Below are 17,621 nucleotides of genomic sequence, written 5' to 3'. Positions count from 1 at the left end.
TGCAACAATTGAATGTAATATTTAAAGTAACTACATTAATTTCACAATACCTACTTCTACCTAGATAAACATTTAGGCCGTACATCAGTTGAGGCACGGTCTAAAAAGATCGTTGCTAGGCGATGCGTGGATTGCGGGTCGCGGTTGCAAATGACGCCTGTCAAACGAAATATTATTTGTCATATAAATCCAACATACGTCCATTTTATGTTCTGTTTATTGTTCTATTAGTAACAATAATAATATATTCATTGACATGTTTTCTTTTTAAAGTAAATGGGTAACGTTTTTAGTCATCTTTACACGATTTAAGAATTAATTGGCCCGTCGCCATCACGAAGCAAAGTGACGTGTTTCTAGCTCGACGTTCTCTCACTGAATGCGAGCGAGTCCAAAATTTCGTCGCGCCTACAGTTGAAAATTATTTGCCGTTTCACTGATGCGTCACCTTAATAATCTTGAATCATATTATGTTACTTTTGCATAGAGTTCGTTTGCATAAGATAGATTATCAAAACATACAAAATTTATTTGATGATATTTAATGATATTTGCTTGTGGTCTTCAAATGATGAAGTCCTAATGTCATGTGATCGGTTTACCTCTAAAGTATCTGATACGGCTCCTAAGACTTTCTCCCAATGTTCTACATCATTGATAAAAGGCTCCACAAATTTGGTTGACTTCATGACAGACAGCTGAACTTGGTGATCGTCAAGAAACTAAAGAAAATTCAGTTAGTTATAATGCACATACGAGGCTGTTGGTTTCCAAGACGGTAACCTCCATATAATTGCAAAAAACCGTCAACCACATTTACGACTGCAAATGGAATATTTTCTTTTTGCAAACATATTAGTAAACAATTAAAAAAGTGAATAGTGAAATAAAATCTCCTTGACATCATTAAAACTAATAAAAAGGCATGGTTAAAGTTAAAAATATAAAAAATGGTGACTGAAAAATATATATTTTTTTAATTTTAATAAAAATATAAATATTATAAATACATAGACTTATTAATATATTAATAGAATTTTTAAAACTACAATAAGCCATGAGGTCCAATGACAGTAGTGTAATTAGTAATAGAAGAGAAACAATCACAAACACCCAGACTTGTGACTTGAACTGAGCCCGGAGCCCCGGATGAATATAAATTTGCTTTGCATAAATAAACTGAAATAAACTTTGCAATCAACCTCTCGTTTGATTCTATATGTTATATATTATGATGGAAAAATACTAAAAAAATATTTGCCTTATATTAGACAATTTTACTCATGGTGAGTTTTTTTCATAATATTACAGTGTTATAAATTTTGATAAACATGTTAAAATATTGTTTCTTTAATTTGTAATACCTGAGTGCATTCATCAACATTTTTTATTTTGTAGACATTAGGAGAATGTTTTTCCATTTCAAATTTGGTAGTAGCCCATATGTCCTCAATAGACTTCAATCCATTCTCAATATTCATCTCCATAGTGGCAGCCGTAGATATCTCTGATATTTCTTCGGCATATGCTTGGAAATTCAAAGCGATTATGGCTTCAAGCTTAAACGTTTCCGAATTTTGATCAAAGTTACTGAAATTTATCAGAAATCTTACAAATTAATACCAACCTAGGAAAATATATTTAGGAAAAGATATGCCACGATAATAAATTGTTACCTGTTCATCAATGACTTAATTTTATCCCAATGCCTGTCTCTCATGCTTCTGTTTTTAAGATCACCCAAAAGTGGAATAGTTCTTCGGAATGCATCGATTTTTCCACGCGTGTAATCGATTATATCCCATGAGCGATCTTTTAATTGGCGCGAGAGCCGGTTTGAAGTTCTAAAAATGACCAAATAATGTTGAAAGTCTGCAAGCTTAGAAGGGCTGCAAGGGATCCAGTAGGTCTATTCTTAACAGTTATCACTTTAGAACGTCTCCGTTATTATCATTGGTCTAAATTAGCACGTTAGGAATTCTTTACACTATACACGATTAAACGGTTAGCTGCAGCTATCTTTAATTCTTGGTAGACATGTTGGTCAAATTCGGATATGTTCGTGCGGCTGAACCCAAGCGGATAAGACCAAACACAAGGAGATAAAGCCGAACCAGCGCCATCTATATTGACACGTCCGACATATCAACATAACCTACAATTGTATTAGTCATGATATATGATTTTGGTTCCCGAACGTCGAACTGCGCAATTTAACCTTTAAACCTCAAACAGTCAACATAACCTACAATTTTACTAGTTATGTCAGCCGGACACGGTAATATTGACGTTATTATTTTTCGAAACATCTTGCATCTCAATTCTCAATATGTAACATTTACATACTCTGTCTCGTTCTCACTCCCAACACAGGCGCAGTTAAAATATATCGTTAGACCGTTAACTTTTTTACATAATTAACCGTCAGAATACGTAAAGTTATAAATGTGATATATTTATCACAATTAGCTTTTTTTTAATGTTAAGTGATATGTTAGAATAGGCATGCTGGAGTTTGATGAAACCTGTCAAAAGCAAGAAATTTCACATAATTTTTGATATCATTATAGTATTATAGTATATTATTATTATACCAAGTTATCATGTAATAGATCAGAGTTGTCCAAAACATACATACGGCCTGTGGAGAAATTTTAAGCCCTGTTTATTTTAAGCACTTTTTATACTGGCAGACTTCATAAAGGAGAAAATTTACTTGTGAAAGCAATCGTTTAATATATTTATTATTCTAGATGCGGCCCTCGGATTGATCTTCTTTTTAACATGGCCGTCGGATTACCAACAGCCCTGTTGTAGATGCATACAACCTACATCACAGTTTTCATGCATGTGAATCAAGGTACATTGCAGTTATATATGTATCATAATCTTAAGTAAACACCTACATACAAAATACCTAGACTATTGTTTATTTCACTATATGGTACACAGGTCTTCACTACCTACATAGTTTTTAAATAGGCAACGAGAATAAAGGAATGAAATCTTTAATATCAAAATTCCGCAATTCAATAATAATACAGTGATACCCCGATTTTACAACAAAAACAACATAAATAACAGAAGAATCTAAATGAGGGGTAAAGAAAAATATAAAAAAAAATCATTCAAATTGATTTGGTGTATATTTTTAGCATGTTCATATAAAACGTTTTCAACGTTATAATTTGATTTGAAGGTTTCGTCTTGTACATATTATCATCAATGCTAGTAATGTAGCTTTTTAGGCCCCAATATACCCCATAACATTTTCTTGTATCACCAATCACAACCGGCCGAGTATGTTACGTCATTGCCCACTACCCTAGCTGAAATTTTAAAAAAGTATCAGATCGCCTACAACTCGGCATCATTCACTGCAGCCGTGGCAAATGTGAATTTCAGGCAGGCAAATTCAAGATTCCACTGTAATCTCGAAATCTAAGGAATACAATCCCAAATTTCAAATATAGTAAGTAGTCGGTAGGTACCTACATATACTTGACAGATAAAATATATTATAATTACAAATGTTAGGCATATAATCAAATTACTACCAATAAATAAATGCTTCATTATTACATATTGCAACTTCACAATGAATCTTTTTCACAATGAAATTATCAACTTATAAACAAGGTATCTATTTGTCAAACCAAAGGGTAAATCGAAGAGAACTAAAACTTAACCACTCATATACATAACATATTATACCACAATATGAAAAAATAATGTTATATAATATCCACATTATAAATACGTAATAATAATAATAATATTCCCATAATGTTACAAAATGTATCTCCAAAATAAATACTAAATCTTCCAGTTTTAGACTGAGTTAATAATTAATTAATATAAATATATGATATAAAAATATTGCCATGAGTTGCCATTATATTTTTTAAATCTACAATAAATATGAGTCACTCATTACCAAAAATCATCTTATCCAATTTTGACCAAAAATGAACTACATAAAAATATGCAATTTTATTCCTTATTCAAAGTGGCACCCACGTGTTCTATAAATATTTCCAAATCTAGTCTTTTGCAGTCAGTATAACGGTTGAAAAATATCATCCGATTTCGAAATGCATCTTGTCCGTCTGGTGGCAATTTTCAAGTATCATCTTTTCCATTGTACCATAGTGAGTATTTTGAAACATTCGCTCAATACGGGAAAGTATATCATGTTCCACAAAAATTTTGAGTGTTTGATTGGAAAAGCTCTGTAGTCAAAATATTAAAAGCACCCGTCCAATGGCCTAAGAAAAAAATGGTTTTTTTTCATATGTAAAGGTTCCATACTCGTTTTTTGTGAATATCTCAAAACAAAACAAAATGAACAAGGTGAATTTTGGAAATAGGCGACACATATATAGTATCATTAGATGGGCAATTCATACTTCTTTATCGACTATTTCTGGGGATGCTCCATATCTACAGCGTCTATGGACCGCATGCCACCAGTACCTACCTAAACAATGTTTGGACGGTGTCTTCAATGTCATCCGTTTCCAATGTCCAAAAAGAGCAAGTTCTATAAGACTCCCAAGCGACTTCCCATTTCGCCACCATCTCCCAAACTTCTTCCAGTATCGCCAATTCTTTTTCTATTGCTGTCAGGTGTTCATTAACAGGCAGACTATAAGAATTACACAATATGTATGTAGGAATATTATATTATGTTCATTATTGATTACACAAAATAATATACTTACGGCAATATTTTTTTTGAGGTCAAATAGATGGACACTCACTTTATTTTGAAACTCGATAAGCCTTCTCTAATTTTCTGCTCCATCTGTCTCATTTCTTCCACTTGCTTTTTAATGGCGTCGAGTATAGCAAAAGCGGATTCGGAATTCATATCTGCGGCCTTTGGTATTTTGCTTATGAAGTTTTCTAGTAGATCTTCAGCAATTTTACAAAATTTCTATGATATAAAATTAGTTATTAGAAATAATTGCAATTATTTTTTCAAAAATGGATACAGTTTCGCTCCGTGGAATGTATCCTCAACCGTCTACGAGAACATCAGATGAAAACTTTGTTTTAGTTTTACATCTCTCTACAAACAGTAAAAAAAATCAGTGCTCAGTGGTCACTTCCACCGTGGAGAAGAAGCACAGTCCACTCAAAAGTTTACCGCTTTACCTACCTAAGTAGCTGAGGCAGAACCTCAAACTTTACATCGACTTATTGTGTAGGTACTTACAGAGTGAGCATTTAAAACTACACAATCACATTAATTTATGTTCTCTGAAATTTATCATTTGGACCCTTTCTTCGTTTTAAATATCTTATCAAAATTTCTGAAATCACCAAACATTTTTGTTCATATGCAAGGGATGCATATTTTATAACTTTTAACAGTTTTGAAAGAAGCATCTACAAATTGCATTTAACACCTATAATTCATGTTTCGATACGTGTCATAGGAACGATAAGATAACGTACCTAGGATTTACTTAATATTACATATTCTATCAAATCCTTCCCCCTAAAGTGGTATTGAAACTGCTAAGTAGATAATATTGTCACCCCATTTCAGTTCAGTGGCATTTTGAATTGCTACCAGTTATCACAAAAATGTTGTTTTACTCTCCTCAATAGGCATTGCTATGTCTTGAGAGGCTACACGAATGTAATACAATATTTTGTGACATGACATCAAAGTATTTTTTTTTTGATTCACTTTGAAATCCGATTGCTAAGCATTAATTATTGCACATACCGTCACTATTTACAATTTAAATATTTTGGGAGACGTCTGTCGATGGTGTGTCAGTAATCAGACGTGTGACATCTCGCTAAGCGGCATATCGTTGATTTTGTGGCAGACATTTAACCCATATAACACATAAAATTACTAAAAATAGTTAATATGATTAAAAAACTTTATTCATGCCTTTAGAAAATAAATCAATCCAATGGATATATTACCCCAACTCGAAAATCATACCAGAAATCCATAATAAGAATCTAGTCGATAAAAAATTAAGATTAAAAAATCTTATAGTGGAGTGATGATGTATTAACATGATAAAAATCATAGCTACTACTCACTTCAGATTGGTCCAAATAATCGGCTTTAAAGTATTCTATGTCTGTATCGAGTGATCTCTTCATCTCATCCAATTTCAGCAAATATTCATTCCATAAGGTTGACACATTTTCCACATCGTCTAGCATATCTTGAATTGGTTCTACTTCATATTTCACTGATGAGAGATTTATCAGGATTTCAGGAATGGATATTGAAATGACCATTTTCATAATAATAAGTTTATTGTATCAAAAAAATTGTGTCTACGAGTACCTATATTCTAATAATAATGTAAAATATGTGATTAAAAACTATATTTCCACACACGGTAGGTAGAGGAATAAGCGTGAATTTACTTATAGAACCAATTTGGTTTCACTACAATTCTGAGATTACTAAATTTTGAAGCCATTAGTTTCAAAGTCGGTAATCTACATTTTCCATTTTTTTTTTAAATATTTATTTTGATCCTGATTCTGTATATACTTTTCTATCATATGTATATTCATAAAATATTAAATCTAGCTCTATTTTTTAGTTCAATAGAATTAAACCAGAGGTTGATAGCAAAGTCGTTTATATTCATCAGCCGCCATTCTTTATATTACATGACTAACTTTATACTTGAATTTTTATTAATTTTAATGACGTTAAGGACATTTTCTTTTGCTATTTTTTGTAACACGTCTTGCAAACAGCTTGTAATGTTTGCAAAAAGAAAATATTCTCTTTGCTGTCGAAAATGTGCTTGACGGTATTTTGCGATTATTTTAAATTGTAGGTTATCAATTTTGAAACTAACAGCATCATGTAACCCAGTATATAGAACCAATAATATGGAACTCAATCATCGTATCACCGAAACCATCATAAGATATTATGATTGATTAATTTTATTGTTACATAACTTGCAATAATTAATCTCATCATAGTGACTGAGACAATTTGTCGACGCAGGTAAAAATAATGGCAGTATTTCTTGTTGTTAATGAAAAAATAAATTGTCGATAATTAATTATTATTATCTATTCACCCAACACATCCATCTGATCCTTCATTGTTGAAATCCTTTTCTCGGTTTGTAATATTTCAGAACAAAGCTTTTCGTATGATTCAATCAGCTCTTGAAATTCGACCAAGTTGCTGGGATGCCGCATGGCCGCTTCGCTACTCGTCTTGATATATTTATAAACAGCGTTTATATTTTTCTGCGTCATGCCTTTCAGTTTATTTTCAAATTTAGTTTGCCACTCTCCGCAATGCTCGTCGACAGATACTTTTAGACTCAGATAGTTTAAAATGATAAAGTGAACCTGTTAATTGAAATATATTCACAGATTGACACACAATTCAGTACCTACCTAATATTATTGAACCGGGTACTAATTATTATTTACTAGGTGGAAAGCCCATCCAAGGATGAACTCTACTCTATGCTGGCATCCATAATTTATTTAGGAACAAGCCTCATGTATATTAATAGAAAAAGAATGCCTATAGTCTCCCTATAAAGTTGGTCGGCACCTAATCACATCATCTTTTTTTACCATTACTTACTAAGGAAAATGTAAATTGCGTTTGTAAAAGTATTATTTCCACAATTAATAATTAATAGTCTTCCAAATGGTCAGAATATGGCCACACTTCTAAAAGCTTCCAAGACATCTTTCTCATGCTTTGAAAAATGTTCTTCATTATTTTAAGGAACCGCACATTTAATAGACTGCAATGTTATTTTCATTTATTTTGCTCGTCTGTCATTGACTTCAAAATAGTGTTCTTAAAATTGTAACTATGTATACGGAAGACCCGTGCGCATCTTAAGTTTATTTTCTTGGAAAATCTAAGATTATAATGACAAACTGTATGTGACTTCCTGGTGGAGAAAACGAAGAGAATAATGATTGTTTATTTCAGACTATAAGTTTACATACCTGAGAGATATTATCCTGCATTTGGACATCATTTCCAAGATCCCCATAACGTGTTATATCTTTATCAAAATCTCGAGCTGTAGGGTTATGAAGTACATAATTATCTAAAAATTCATCTTTAGATACTTCCCATATATGTTTGAATGAATCCCACGATTTAGTATCAATTAAAACCATTTCCAGTGCATTTTCGGTCTCTAAAAAATACGAAACAGACATTGTAATTTATAAAAAGAAGTATTATCATACCCCATTGATTGATTTATTTAAAAAATTGTTAAAATAATATTATTTAATTCCCATACCTTCAATAATGAGATCATTGAGATTTTGGCACTCACTGTCATTTGCAATTATGACACCAAAGTTCTTGAAATCGGTGGGTAGACCAAATTTCTTAAGCAACCGAGGAATTTCATGCATCAATCCAACCAAGCTGGACAAGATGCTTGAAAGTGTTGTGAGCACGTCTGCATGTGACGGTACGTAACAGATTTCTGAATTTTCCAAGACTGTTTTCATGTTCAACAAAGGCTGTGGAGCCACCGTTCCTAAAAAGACACATATTTGAATGTTTAATTCCATTTATAAAAAATATACATAAAAAATATCAATAAACGTAAATAAATACAAACCATCCCCGCTAACATTGGAAAGCATGTTTTGCATAGACGTTTTAACATTTAAAAGAAATGCATTTTCCAGTAACATATCGTATTTTGACACATAATTTACCCAATAAACTGGAACCTGTAAATAAAGGTAATAAAAAATTATTGTTTGGAATGATCAAAGAAAACATTATTATGGTTTATTAGTACTTTGTACCTATATAATATCCAAATAATTACATAGGACTTTTGAAAACATACCTCTTCTATGTAATTCTCGAAACCTTCATAGATGATTATGAGATATGTGACTATTTGTTTGTACATTTCCAATAACTTTACAATTGTGGTATCCCAAATACGTTTTAATTCAATTTTCAAATCCTCTAAATCAAAAACGTTGAATATTTTGAACTCAAGCAAAGGAGTATCACAAATATTTTCAAGTAACATCACAATATGCTGATTACACAATTTGTAGCAATCCAAGAAATCCTGAAGCTGTAGACAGAAAGCATTCAACGTTCATTTAATAACAATATGCAGATATCACCTCTACTTTAAGTTTCCTGGAAATGCTCACATTTAAATATATTAAACAGAATAGCTCCATTCAATTTTATAATCTTTTTATTTTCCGACCCAATGATTTTTTTAAACGACTAACAACCATTCCTTTAAAAGATGTCTGTTCCACCTTATGGAAGCCTAAATGCAATTCTTAAAAGCATAAACGTTAATTTGATTTTTTTACAATATCTCACTAAGATTGGTGACTAAATTACAATTTAAAAATAATAGATACCTACCTAATTCAAAATTAACGCTTTCGCTGCTGAAGAGATAATGAGATTTTAATTGCCCCCTTTAAAATGCACGTTAATTACATCGATCGGCCGCCTGGTCATTACGCGCCGTGTGCGTCTTCCGCGTCCAAAGTATTAAGATAGAAAAAATGTTTGATCGAGTAAAAGTCTCGTATTAGGTATTATTGGTTCAATAGGCAGGCACCTAGGTAAAGTAGATAAAATTCCAAACCTCTTTAATGTTCTTCTTACAGTTTATTGTGTATGCATCCAGGTTTGGAGATGTCCATTGTAATTTTTTTAGTCCGGGTTTTATTGTTTTCAAGCAGGTCTAAAATTAAATTGAGGTTTTTAATTTGTATTTAAAGATCATTATTATTATCCCACGGTGGCCGCGCGGCATAAGCGTTGGACTATCATGCCGTGGGTCCCAGGTTCGAATCCTGGGTCTGGCAAGTACACATATTGTTTTTCAATATGTGTGTGAGTCAGGGTATGGACCTAATAGGTTGAGCAAGTGGCTGACATCCATTTCTCGTAAAAAAAATCTGTTAATACAAAAAACCTCTACTCTGTGGAGGCCCATATGATCCTATTAGGATCGGACATGGTCGGAAAAAAAAAAAAAAAAAAAAAAAAAAATTATTGTTATACTCAGCGCTCGAAATGCAAAAGTTTACGTACCGGAGCGCTCGACAAACTTTCTGAAGATATTTACATAGTCATCAAATCGTATGTATATTTTTATAAAAATAAGTGTATCAGATTTTCTATTCTATGGCCTATCTAGCTCAGACGGTCAACATATTTTTTTCACGAGACGGAGCGATAATTTTACAAATTTCATGAGCCGGAACGGCGCTCCGGTGCGTTCCGTTCCATTTCGAGCCCTGGTTATACTCCTATTTAAAATAAGTAAGTGCTAAATACTTACCTAATTGAGATAACACTTACGATGTGACACCGTTATCCAAACCATTATCATTACCATAAAAATAAATAAATTGTGGCAAACCAGACATAAATAATTTATAATACGTACAGGCCTACAAACTTATCTAAAGAATGGATGGGGGGGCCACTGTCAAAAACTACCCAATCAAGACTCGCAACGGGACAGAAATGGCGTCCATATGGTAGTTCATAGTTCCATTTTTGACCTTTCATTGGATAAGTTTGTAGGACTGTGAGTACCTATGATTTTTTTAAGATTGCTAAAAGGTAATAACACAAACTATTATATATATCAGGGTTGGCAAACGTTTTTACATAGGCGTGCCAAAATTTTCATATTATTTTTCAACTGTCTGACGTGCCGAGCAGCTTTTCATGGAGAAACAATGGTTTTTAAAAATCCTATTAAAAAATATGTTGTTCTAGGTAGATATTACTCATAGAACACTGCACACAATATATAGTTTTATCACGTTTTTCAATTACGCCATACATTTCGGTACACTAATTTTGAAACTGTCTGCCAGAAGTACTAATACAAGCTCCACCAAGTTTTTGTTACTTATTTGGCACAGCCATTTTTGTAGGTAGAAATGATTTTTTGGTTACTGTGTTACTTAGTTTTATTCTTTGTGCACAAATTGACAACAGATTACTCTGATGAGATCAGGTATTCTCACGCTTCAGTGATCTCATACATTGTAAATCGATCAAAATCAGAGGTTCGCACCGTGGCTTCTCCCGCCACCTGATGAGGCTAGTGCGATAATATTATATGTGACGTATAAATCCTAAAAACCGACGTGTCCAATTGTATATTTAAGTTAAGACATTATGCTTATTCTTCAAGAGTATTTACCTGCTATTTTTTATACAATGCGATCTGTCATTTGCCACTGATATAGATAATAGTGCTGTTCAAATATAGTCTTTATGTAGGTATTTTGTATATTTTTTTTATTGGCTAAATTAAAAAAATTAATTATTATGTTCTAATCTAAAATAATAATTAGTCAAAGAAAAATATTTTGAGGTAAAGTTCACGGCTATACTGGCAATCTGAAACTACATCAGCTCACAGCTGTAACTGTCACTTTCTATAGTCTATGGTCACAGTTTGACATTAGAATATAGAAATACATTAAATTTGAAGTTCATTTATCTTTATCGACGTTGTGGTTTACCAATTTTTTTATCAATATTGTTTACCAATTGTTTTATCGATAACGACCTCACTAAGTAACCAAGTTCTCAATAATTCACTTTATAAGTTATACTTCCATACTACTGACATCTATATAAAAATTGTCAGCTGCTGGAAACTTGCCAAGGTGTATAGAAGTATAGTAGAATGCATTACGACAAAGACTATGTTCTGGCGCAACAATTACAAGAACAATACAACAGAAATTCTTATAACAAAGGCAATGATTATAAGACACCGGAAAAAATTAAACAGAAAATTGGAAATTTGAGCAGTCCGACATGGGAGCTAACTGACCCGAACCCCAATATACACGCATTGTTCATGCAGTTCGACAAACAATTCTTTTGGAATAGTCTCGCGAGTGTAGTGGTGCGCTGGAGTAAAAGAATGTATTCGTGTGCTGGAATCTGCAGGTGTTGATAACTTTTTTGTATTTGATTTTTGGACTGTCATCTTTCTTCCCCTTTACACATTTCTGGCCATTTCCAAGAGATAATGTGGTGTAGTATACTGTTAGTTTGAAAAAAATGGTAACGAGCTTTGCTCAGAATAAGAATGTCATTATTTACAATATTAATTAAGACCAAGGATGCTAGATTGGACATTGAATTCTGCTGAAGAACCGGAAGCCATGACGTTTTCAAAAGTAGTCTAGTTTCTATTAATATTATCATAATTTATGGGTTTCTTTACCAAGCGTGACATGTTCAATGTCGAATTTGTCGACTGTATCCATGGAGTGACAGCTCAGAAATTGAATACAAAAATATTGGTACTTAAACATTCATATTTTTAATTCGGTGTTTCGATTTTTTTATTCAATATTGAATATATTAATATACACAATATTTGTAAAAGAATAGTAAAGAATTTTAGATTCTTTATTGTTGAAAATACATAATTTTGAAAAACCTCAGCAATGTAGATACTTACCTAATAATCTTAATAAAATGTTAGACCGAATGGGATTCAAAATTACATCTTTCACTATCTGGGTGAGTGCTTTATCACATTCAACACATTGATCGCCATGTGGGTCACCGGTGACCAGCAGGGAAGATCTACCTTTAACTTGTCATTCAGTGCCATATATTTATTTTCCTATGGACTGTGTTACAACAGACGAACTCACTGATAATGCTTCAAATACACTCTATGACGATCGGTCATATATATGTCGAAAAACCCGTTTCTTATGTTGGCGTCCTGTGTCACAGAGTGTAAATAGGATGTCATAGCTGTCATACAATATGTATGTATAATATGTTGGAATGGCATAGATTTGATCATAGATACTAAAACGCTCTTAGCATATATGTGCCCGATCGTCATATAGTCTATTTGAACCTTTTGATGACTAATTTATTATTGTTACATGTACGACTAAGTAATTGACTAATCTGAAAGCAAAACGAATACGGTTAAGCTTACGAAGAGCGTGCAAGAGCGACAGATGTCCGGGCTGATGAAATCTTTCTATCAGCGCCGCGGTGAACACCTGCGGCCGGCGAAAACCAAAAATCGCATAAAAAATGTATCGAAATAATAAAAAAAAATTGTGTCGAATATTATTTAAAAACAAATAATCATTTTACGTAAAACTTGGCGCACAGTGTGCTGAGCTATATGGGGTGTAGTAACATAAAGTTTGGAAACCACTGGCTTAAGGCATACAGTACTCAAGATGTGAATTTGTCTAACTTTTTTTTCTAAGATCTTTTTAAGTAATATGTAAGTACTTATGTTTCTGAGATTGTCAAAATAATACATTTTAACATTTCATATCGTTTTCTTTCCATAGATATGAAGGAAGGGGTGGCTTCTGTGATATAGCACTGAGTGAACCGCTTTTGAAATTGAGACCCAGGAAGGATTTCATCGAAACTCTTCTGCACGAAATGATTCACGCTTATTTGTTTGTCACAAAAAGCAACAGGGATAGAGATGGCCACGGACCCGATTTCCACGAGCACATGTACCGCATCAACCGCGCCGCCAATATTAATATTACTGTCTATCACACTTTTGTCGAAGAGGTTAGTTCACACTTAGTAATTTTATTCTTTGTGTCATCATCATCATGCATCAACCAATTCCCCTGTTTCCAAAAGAGTTTGAAATAATTCATAGAATTAATTTTATCACATAGCATTTCAAAAAAAATTTCGATCACCGTGTAGTAGTTGCAGAGCGTAAAAGCTATGGGCTGCAGATGGGAATGCCACATCTGCAAATCCATACATTGTTTTTACAGCGTGTATTTTATTTAGAGAGTGGAAAACTGGCTAACAACCATTATTCGGAAAAAATTGTCTGATAATTCATAATGTTGACTAATTTAGAGATAACTGCATCTATTTTTAAAATGGCAGTTGAATTAGCTGAAGTCCAGCATTTCACTATGGTTGGGTCAAAATCTAGATGAAAACTAACTACTATTAGGTCCAATAGTTTGAGGACTAAGCCAGTGGAATATTAGAGCCTCTACAAACAATTAAATCAGTTGTTGGATATAGACAGCAACTAAATACTTAATTACATCAGTAATTTTTCACTTTCTGGAACTCCTGTAAAAAAGGATCTCGAGAGTTTGATTTCTGGCATCTTTCTTACTATATTGCGTACTGGAAGTACTCCATAGACACATGAATCTTTATATGGTTCTAAACTCTGCATTAACTTTGCACACGCTAGCTACAGCCATTATGGCTTACCTACATTTACTTTTCACAAATTTAAAGCACAAAACTCACTAAAAGCAACGTGGTGTATTGAGGTGCCCGGCATTTTCTTGGCACACTAACGCCCTCCACAACACACCATGTACGTTTAGTAAGCTCTGCATGTAAGGTATTCTCACATGATGCAAATAAATACAATCTGTGTTTCATTCACAACTCGCTATTTGAAATAGGTATGTAAGCATTGTAACCTGTTTTTATTACATAATAAGTGTTTTATAATTAGTAACCATAGTAATATAAAAATAATTTGAATGGCGAATTTCAGGTCCATTTCTATCAAACCCACTGGTGGCGATGTAATGGCCCATGTCAAAGCCATAAACCCTTTTTTGGAATGGTGCGAAGAACATGCAACAGAGCGCCTGGCCCCTCGGATTATTGGTGGGCGAGGCATCAACATTTGTGCGGGGGACAGTTTCTTAAAATAAAAGAGCCAGAAAAAAATAAAAAAACCAAAATGACGGCATCAAAATCTCCTACTAAACCTGTCAGCAAAGATATCAGAGACTATTTTGATTCTCCCAAAAAACTTTCGAACTACCCCTCTAGTAGCAAGGAAAGCGGTGTTAAATTGAATAGCATTCCTAAAATGCCAAGTATTGATGCAAAATCGAATACATCGATCGAACCGTCATCAAATAATGTGCGTGACGCAGTGCGCAACCATTGGTTGAATAAGTATTCTGATAATAGAAAGAGAGGCTCTGATGAAGATACTGATATGAATCCACGTAAAATTCTAAAGTCTGCCGATAGCTTTAAAACCGATGCGTCGAGAGATAGAGAAACAATAACTAGTGCCCCTGTTAAAAACCCTATTCCTATTGACAAATTGAATGATTGCAAAAAGATTTTATATGATCTGTACGGAGAAAGTGCCATCACGGATAGTGCCATTAGTAAGTTATGCGAAAATGACAACCGAATGACAAATCAAAAAGATGATCAGTCTTTATCTAAGTGTCCGATATGTGATGCTCCCGTTTTGATGAAGAATATTAACACTCACCTCGACGGGTGTTTGTTAACTAAAGAATTCACCGATAATGATTTTCAAAAAACATCCAACGTCATTGACTTAACCTGGAATAATGAATTCAAGTCACCGCTGGTGTCTGAGAATGCGGTAATTAATTTAACTGGCATCGAAGTGACAAAACCCATTGAAAAGTTTCATAACTGCCCTATATGTAATAAAGTGATTAATGCAAATAGTACAGAAGATCATTTGGAAGAGTGTTTGAATAGTACATTTAAAAATGAAAGTAATGATATGCCATCATGCAGTGATGACACCGATCTCGATTTATTATTGGACAACTTTGATGAGTCGGATGAGTATAACGCCTCCGGCACTAAAATCCCTTGCCCGTGTTGCTACACCTTGTTTGAGGAGAGGGAAATGAATGAACATTTGGATAACTGCCTTATATAATAACAAAATGTGTATGCGAGGACTGTGGGAAAACATGTCCTATGTTAGCAAAATTAATTATTGTGATACATTTTATTATATTTTTTATATTTTTACATAAAATTATAATGTTCTATTTGAAGGTACCATTACCATTATATTTTTCAAGCAAAAAAAAATATTCGTCAAAATGTTGACAGATAAGCTAAATTAGGTAAAAATCACACGAGTGCCAAACCAGGAGAGCAATATAAAATAAAAGCTTTATCGATTTCATATACATTTTTCACTAACTAACAAAACATAGCTGTAACTTCCACCATAGACTAACTATTGCGGATGCATTTTTGGAGCACAAAAGATGACATTTTAAGCAATCTAACAACCCATTTTCATCAAAACGGCCGTTCTGACTTAGCATCCTCGAAATGAATATAGGTACATCTTCGAGAACTTTCTGTCAGTCTTTCTAAGCTGCCTCTTCCTTAGATAAATTTTGAAGACTTTTTTTTACAATGGAAATCTTGTACATATTACTGAATAATGGACGAAAGCGGTTTTCGAAAATAAAATCTGTACCTAGGGCCGAAGTGTCCCAAGTCCAAATTTGCGAAAATGAGTAAAGTAGATTTTGTACCTAAATTATTATATGTATATGTTAATACGTTAGGTTCAACTCACTTTTTGTGTATAGAAATATTCATAATAGAAACCCGAAATTCTTAAAATAATAAAGCTGTAAATACTTTAAAATGAAACATCTTAAATTGCATTTTCCCGAAAGTGTTCATTTTGAACATAGGGTAATACGGCTCTGGTATAGAAATAAGGACTGTCCTCTAACTTAAAATATGATAAATACAAAGTTATGTTATTATGCTTAATGTTTTTCAAATACTGTAATCCTGTATTTCACTTATTTACTTTTGGCGAGAGCATGTTTTTTTTTTTTTGTATAAAAACGAATTTAAGATTCAAACATTTTCAATTCCAGGATTTTAGAATCGAAAAATCTACTAGGATCACAGAATTGCAAACAATAGTAGGTACTCGACTGCATAGCAGTGGCGAAGGGTGGAGGTAGGCTGTTAAGATCTGACATAAATAATGCACACTAGAGTTTGTCAGTCAAACATATTTGGTTTCATTGAACTAAACTACAATGTGTAGGCAGTGTTCGTTAGTTTTTAAAATTCAGTTAAATCCTGCCTAATCCAAGCCATGGTAGATAATCATCAAAAAATATTCATTTATCTAGAAAATATCTAAAATTATACTATTAAACCATACATAATTTTAGATATATTATAGATAGAAGAATATTTTTTATCTATCATGGTTTAGGTAGGCAGGGCTTAATGAATTTTATAAAACTAACCAACACCATCAGCTGTAATATGTATTCTTAATTCAACAAAAACAAATAAGTATGACTGAAAAAGTGTCCACTATTTTTATCGGATCGCCCATGGCATTGGTTTGGTTTAGGCATGATTTAATTGAATTTTAAAAACAAACCATGACTGATTTGTATTCTTAGTTCAATGAAAACAAATAAGTATTACTGACAAAGATAAGTGTACACTAATTATCTCGAATCTTAACAGTCTACCTTCACCCCTCGCCACTGCTACATATCCATTTGTATTTTGTGCCTACTACATATTATATTATTATACTTATATGCCTAATCAGAATATCTACTATATAATGAAAAATATATTTAGTGCCTTACTATTTATAATAAAATTTTGCCGCATTGTAAATAAGGTTTAAGAACGAGTGGGAGGGGGGGCCGTGTGACAGAACACGATACAACAGACTAATGTGAACACTGTCAGCCTTAGCGACCATAGATAATATACAATTTGAAATAAAATAGATAGAAAAACACAACTA

At 32.9% G+C, this 17,621-nt stretch overlaps 2 protein-coding genes across 2 annotated transcripts in view; one reads left to right on the top strand and one right to left on the bottom strand.

The window, feature by feature from the left end:
* The window catches only part of kl-2 (dynein heavy chain 2, axonemal kl-2), a 79,252-nt gene that overhangs the window by 50,796 nt on the left and 10,835 nt on the right, over window positions 1-17,621 (bottom strand). The window contains exons 12-23 of the mRNA XM_085960232.1: window positions 9,636-9,734; window positions 8,859-9,098; window positions 8,622-8,736; window positions 8,292-8,537; window positions 7,987-8,183; window positions 7,086-7,365; window positions 6,073-6,227; window positions 4,764-4,939; window positions 4,481-4,648; window positions 1,677-1,844; window positions 1,365-1,590; window positions 603-722 (exon numbers count right to left, since the gene is read on the bottom strand). Of these exons, the coding sequence (XP_085816358.1) occupies window positions 603-722; window positions 1,365-1,590; window positions 1,677-1,844; window positions 4,481-4,648; window positions 4,764-4,939; window positions 6,073-6,227; window positions 7,086-7,365; window positions 7,987-8,183; window positions 8,292-8,537; window positions 8,622-8,736; window positions 8,859-9,098; window positions 9,636-9,734 (2,190 nt within the window). The remainder of the gene's footprint in view (window positions 1-602; window positions 723-1,364; window positions 1,591-1,676; window positions 1,845-4,480; window positions 4,649-4,763; window positions 4,940-6,072; window positions 6,228-7,085; window positions 7,366-7,986; window positions 8,184-8,291; window positions 8,538-8,621; window positions 8,737-8,858; window positions 9,099-9,635; window positions 9,735-17,621) is intronic.
* mh (DNA-dependent metalloprotease SPRTN) lies at window positions 11,466-15,991 on the top strand. Its single transcript, XM_085960231.1, has 3 exons — window positions 11,466-11,977; window positions 13,366-13,600; window positions 14,574-15,991. Exons 1-3 carry the CDS (start codon window positions 11,709-11,711, stop codon window positions 15,741-15,743), a joined length of 1,674 nt encoding a protein of 557 aa, XP_085816357.1. The 5' UTR covers window positions 11,466-11,708; the 3' UTR covers window positions 15,744-15,991.

Source organism: Rhyacophila brunnea, unplaced genomic scaffold (genome assembly GCF_057557595.1).
Source record: "Rhyacophila brunnea isolate RB1 unplaced genomic scaffold, BYU_Rbru_1.0 scaffold_11, whole genome shotgun sequence".
In the NCBI taxonomy this organism is placed as follows: Eukaryota; Metazoa; Arthropoda; class Insecta; order Trichoptera; family Rhyacophilidae; genus Rhyacophila; species Rhyacophila brunnea.
The sequence above is the reverse complement of the archived record's forward strand: the minus strand, read 5'-3'. Positions and strand labels throughout refer to the sequence as shown.

What these genes read in the sequence shown, in the direction of transcription:
- mh (XM_085960231.1), top strand. Translation starts at nt 11,709, where the DNA reads ATGCATTACGACAAAGACTATGTTCTGGCGCAACAATTACAAGAACAA. An exon ending in TCGTGTGCTGGAATCTGCAG is followed by an intron (nt 11,978 to 13,365) that starts GTGTTGATAACT and finishes TTCTTTCCATAG; the next exon opens with ATATGAAGGAAGGGGTGGCT. An exon ending in ATCACACTTTTGTCGAAGAG is followed by an intron (nt 13,601 to 14,573) that starts GTTAGTTCACAC and finishes GGCGAATTTCAG; the next exon opens with GTCCATTTCTATCAAACCCA.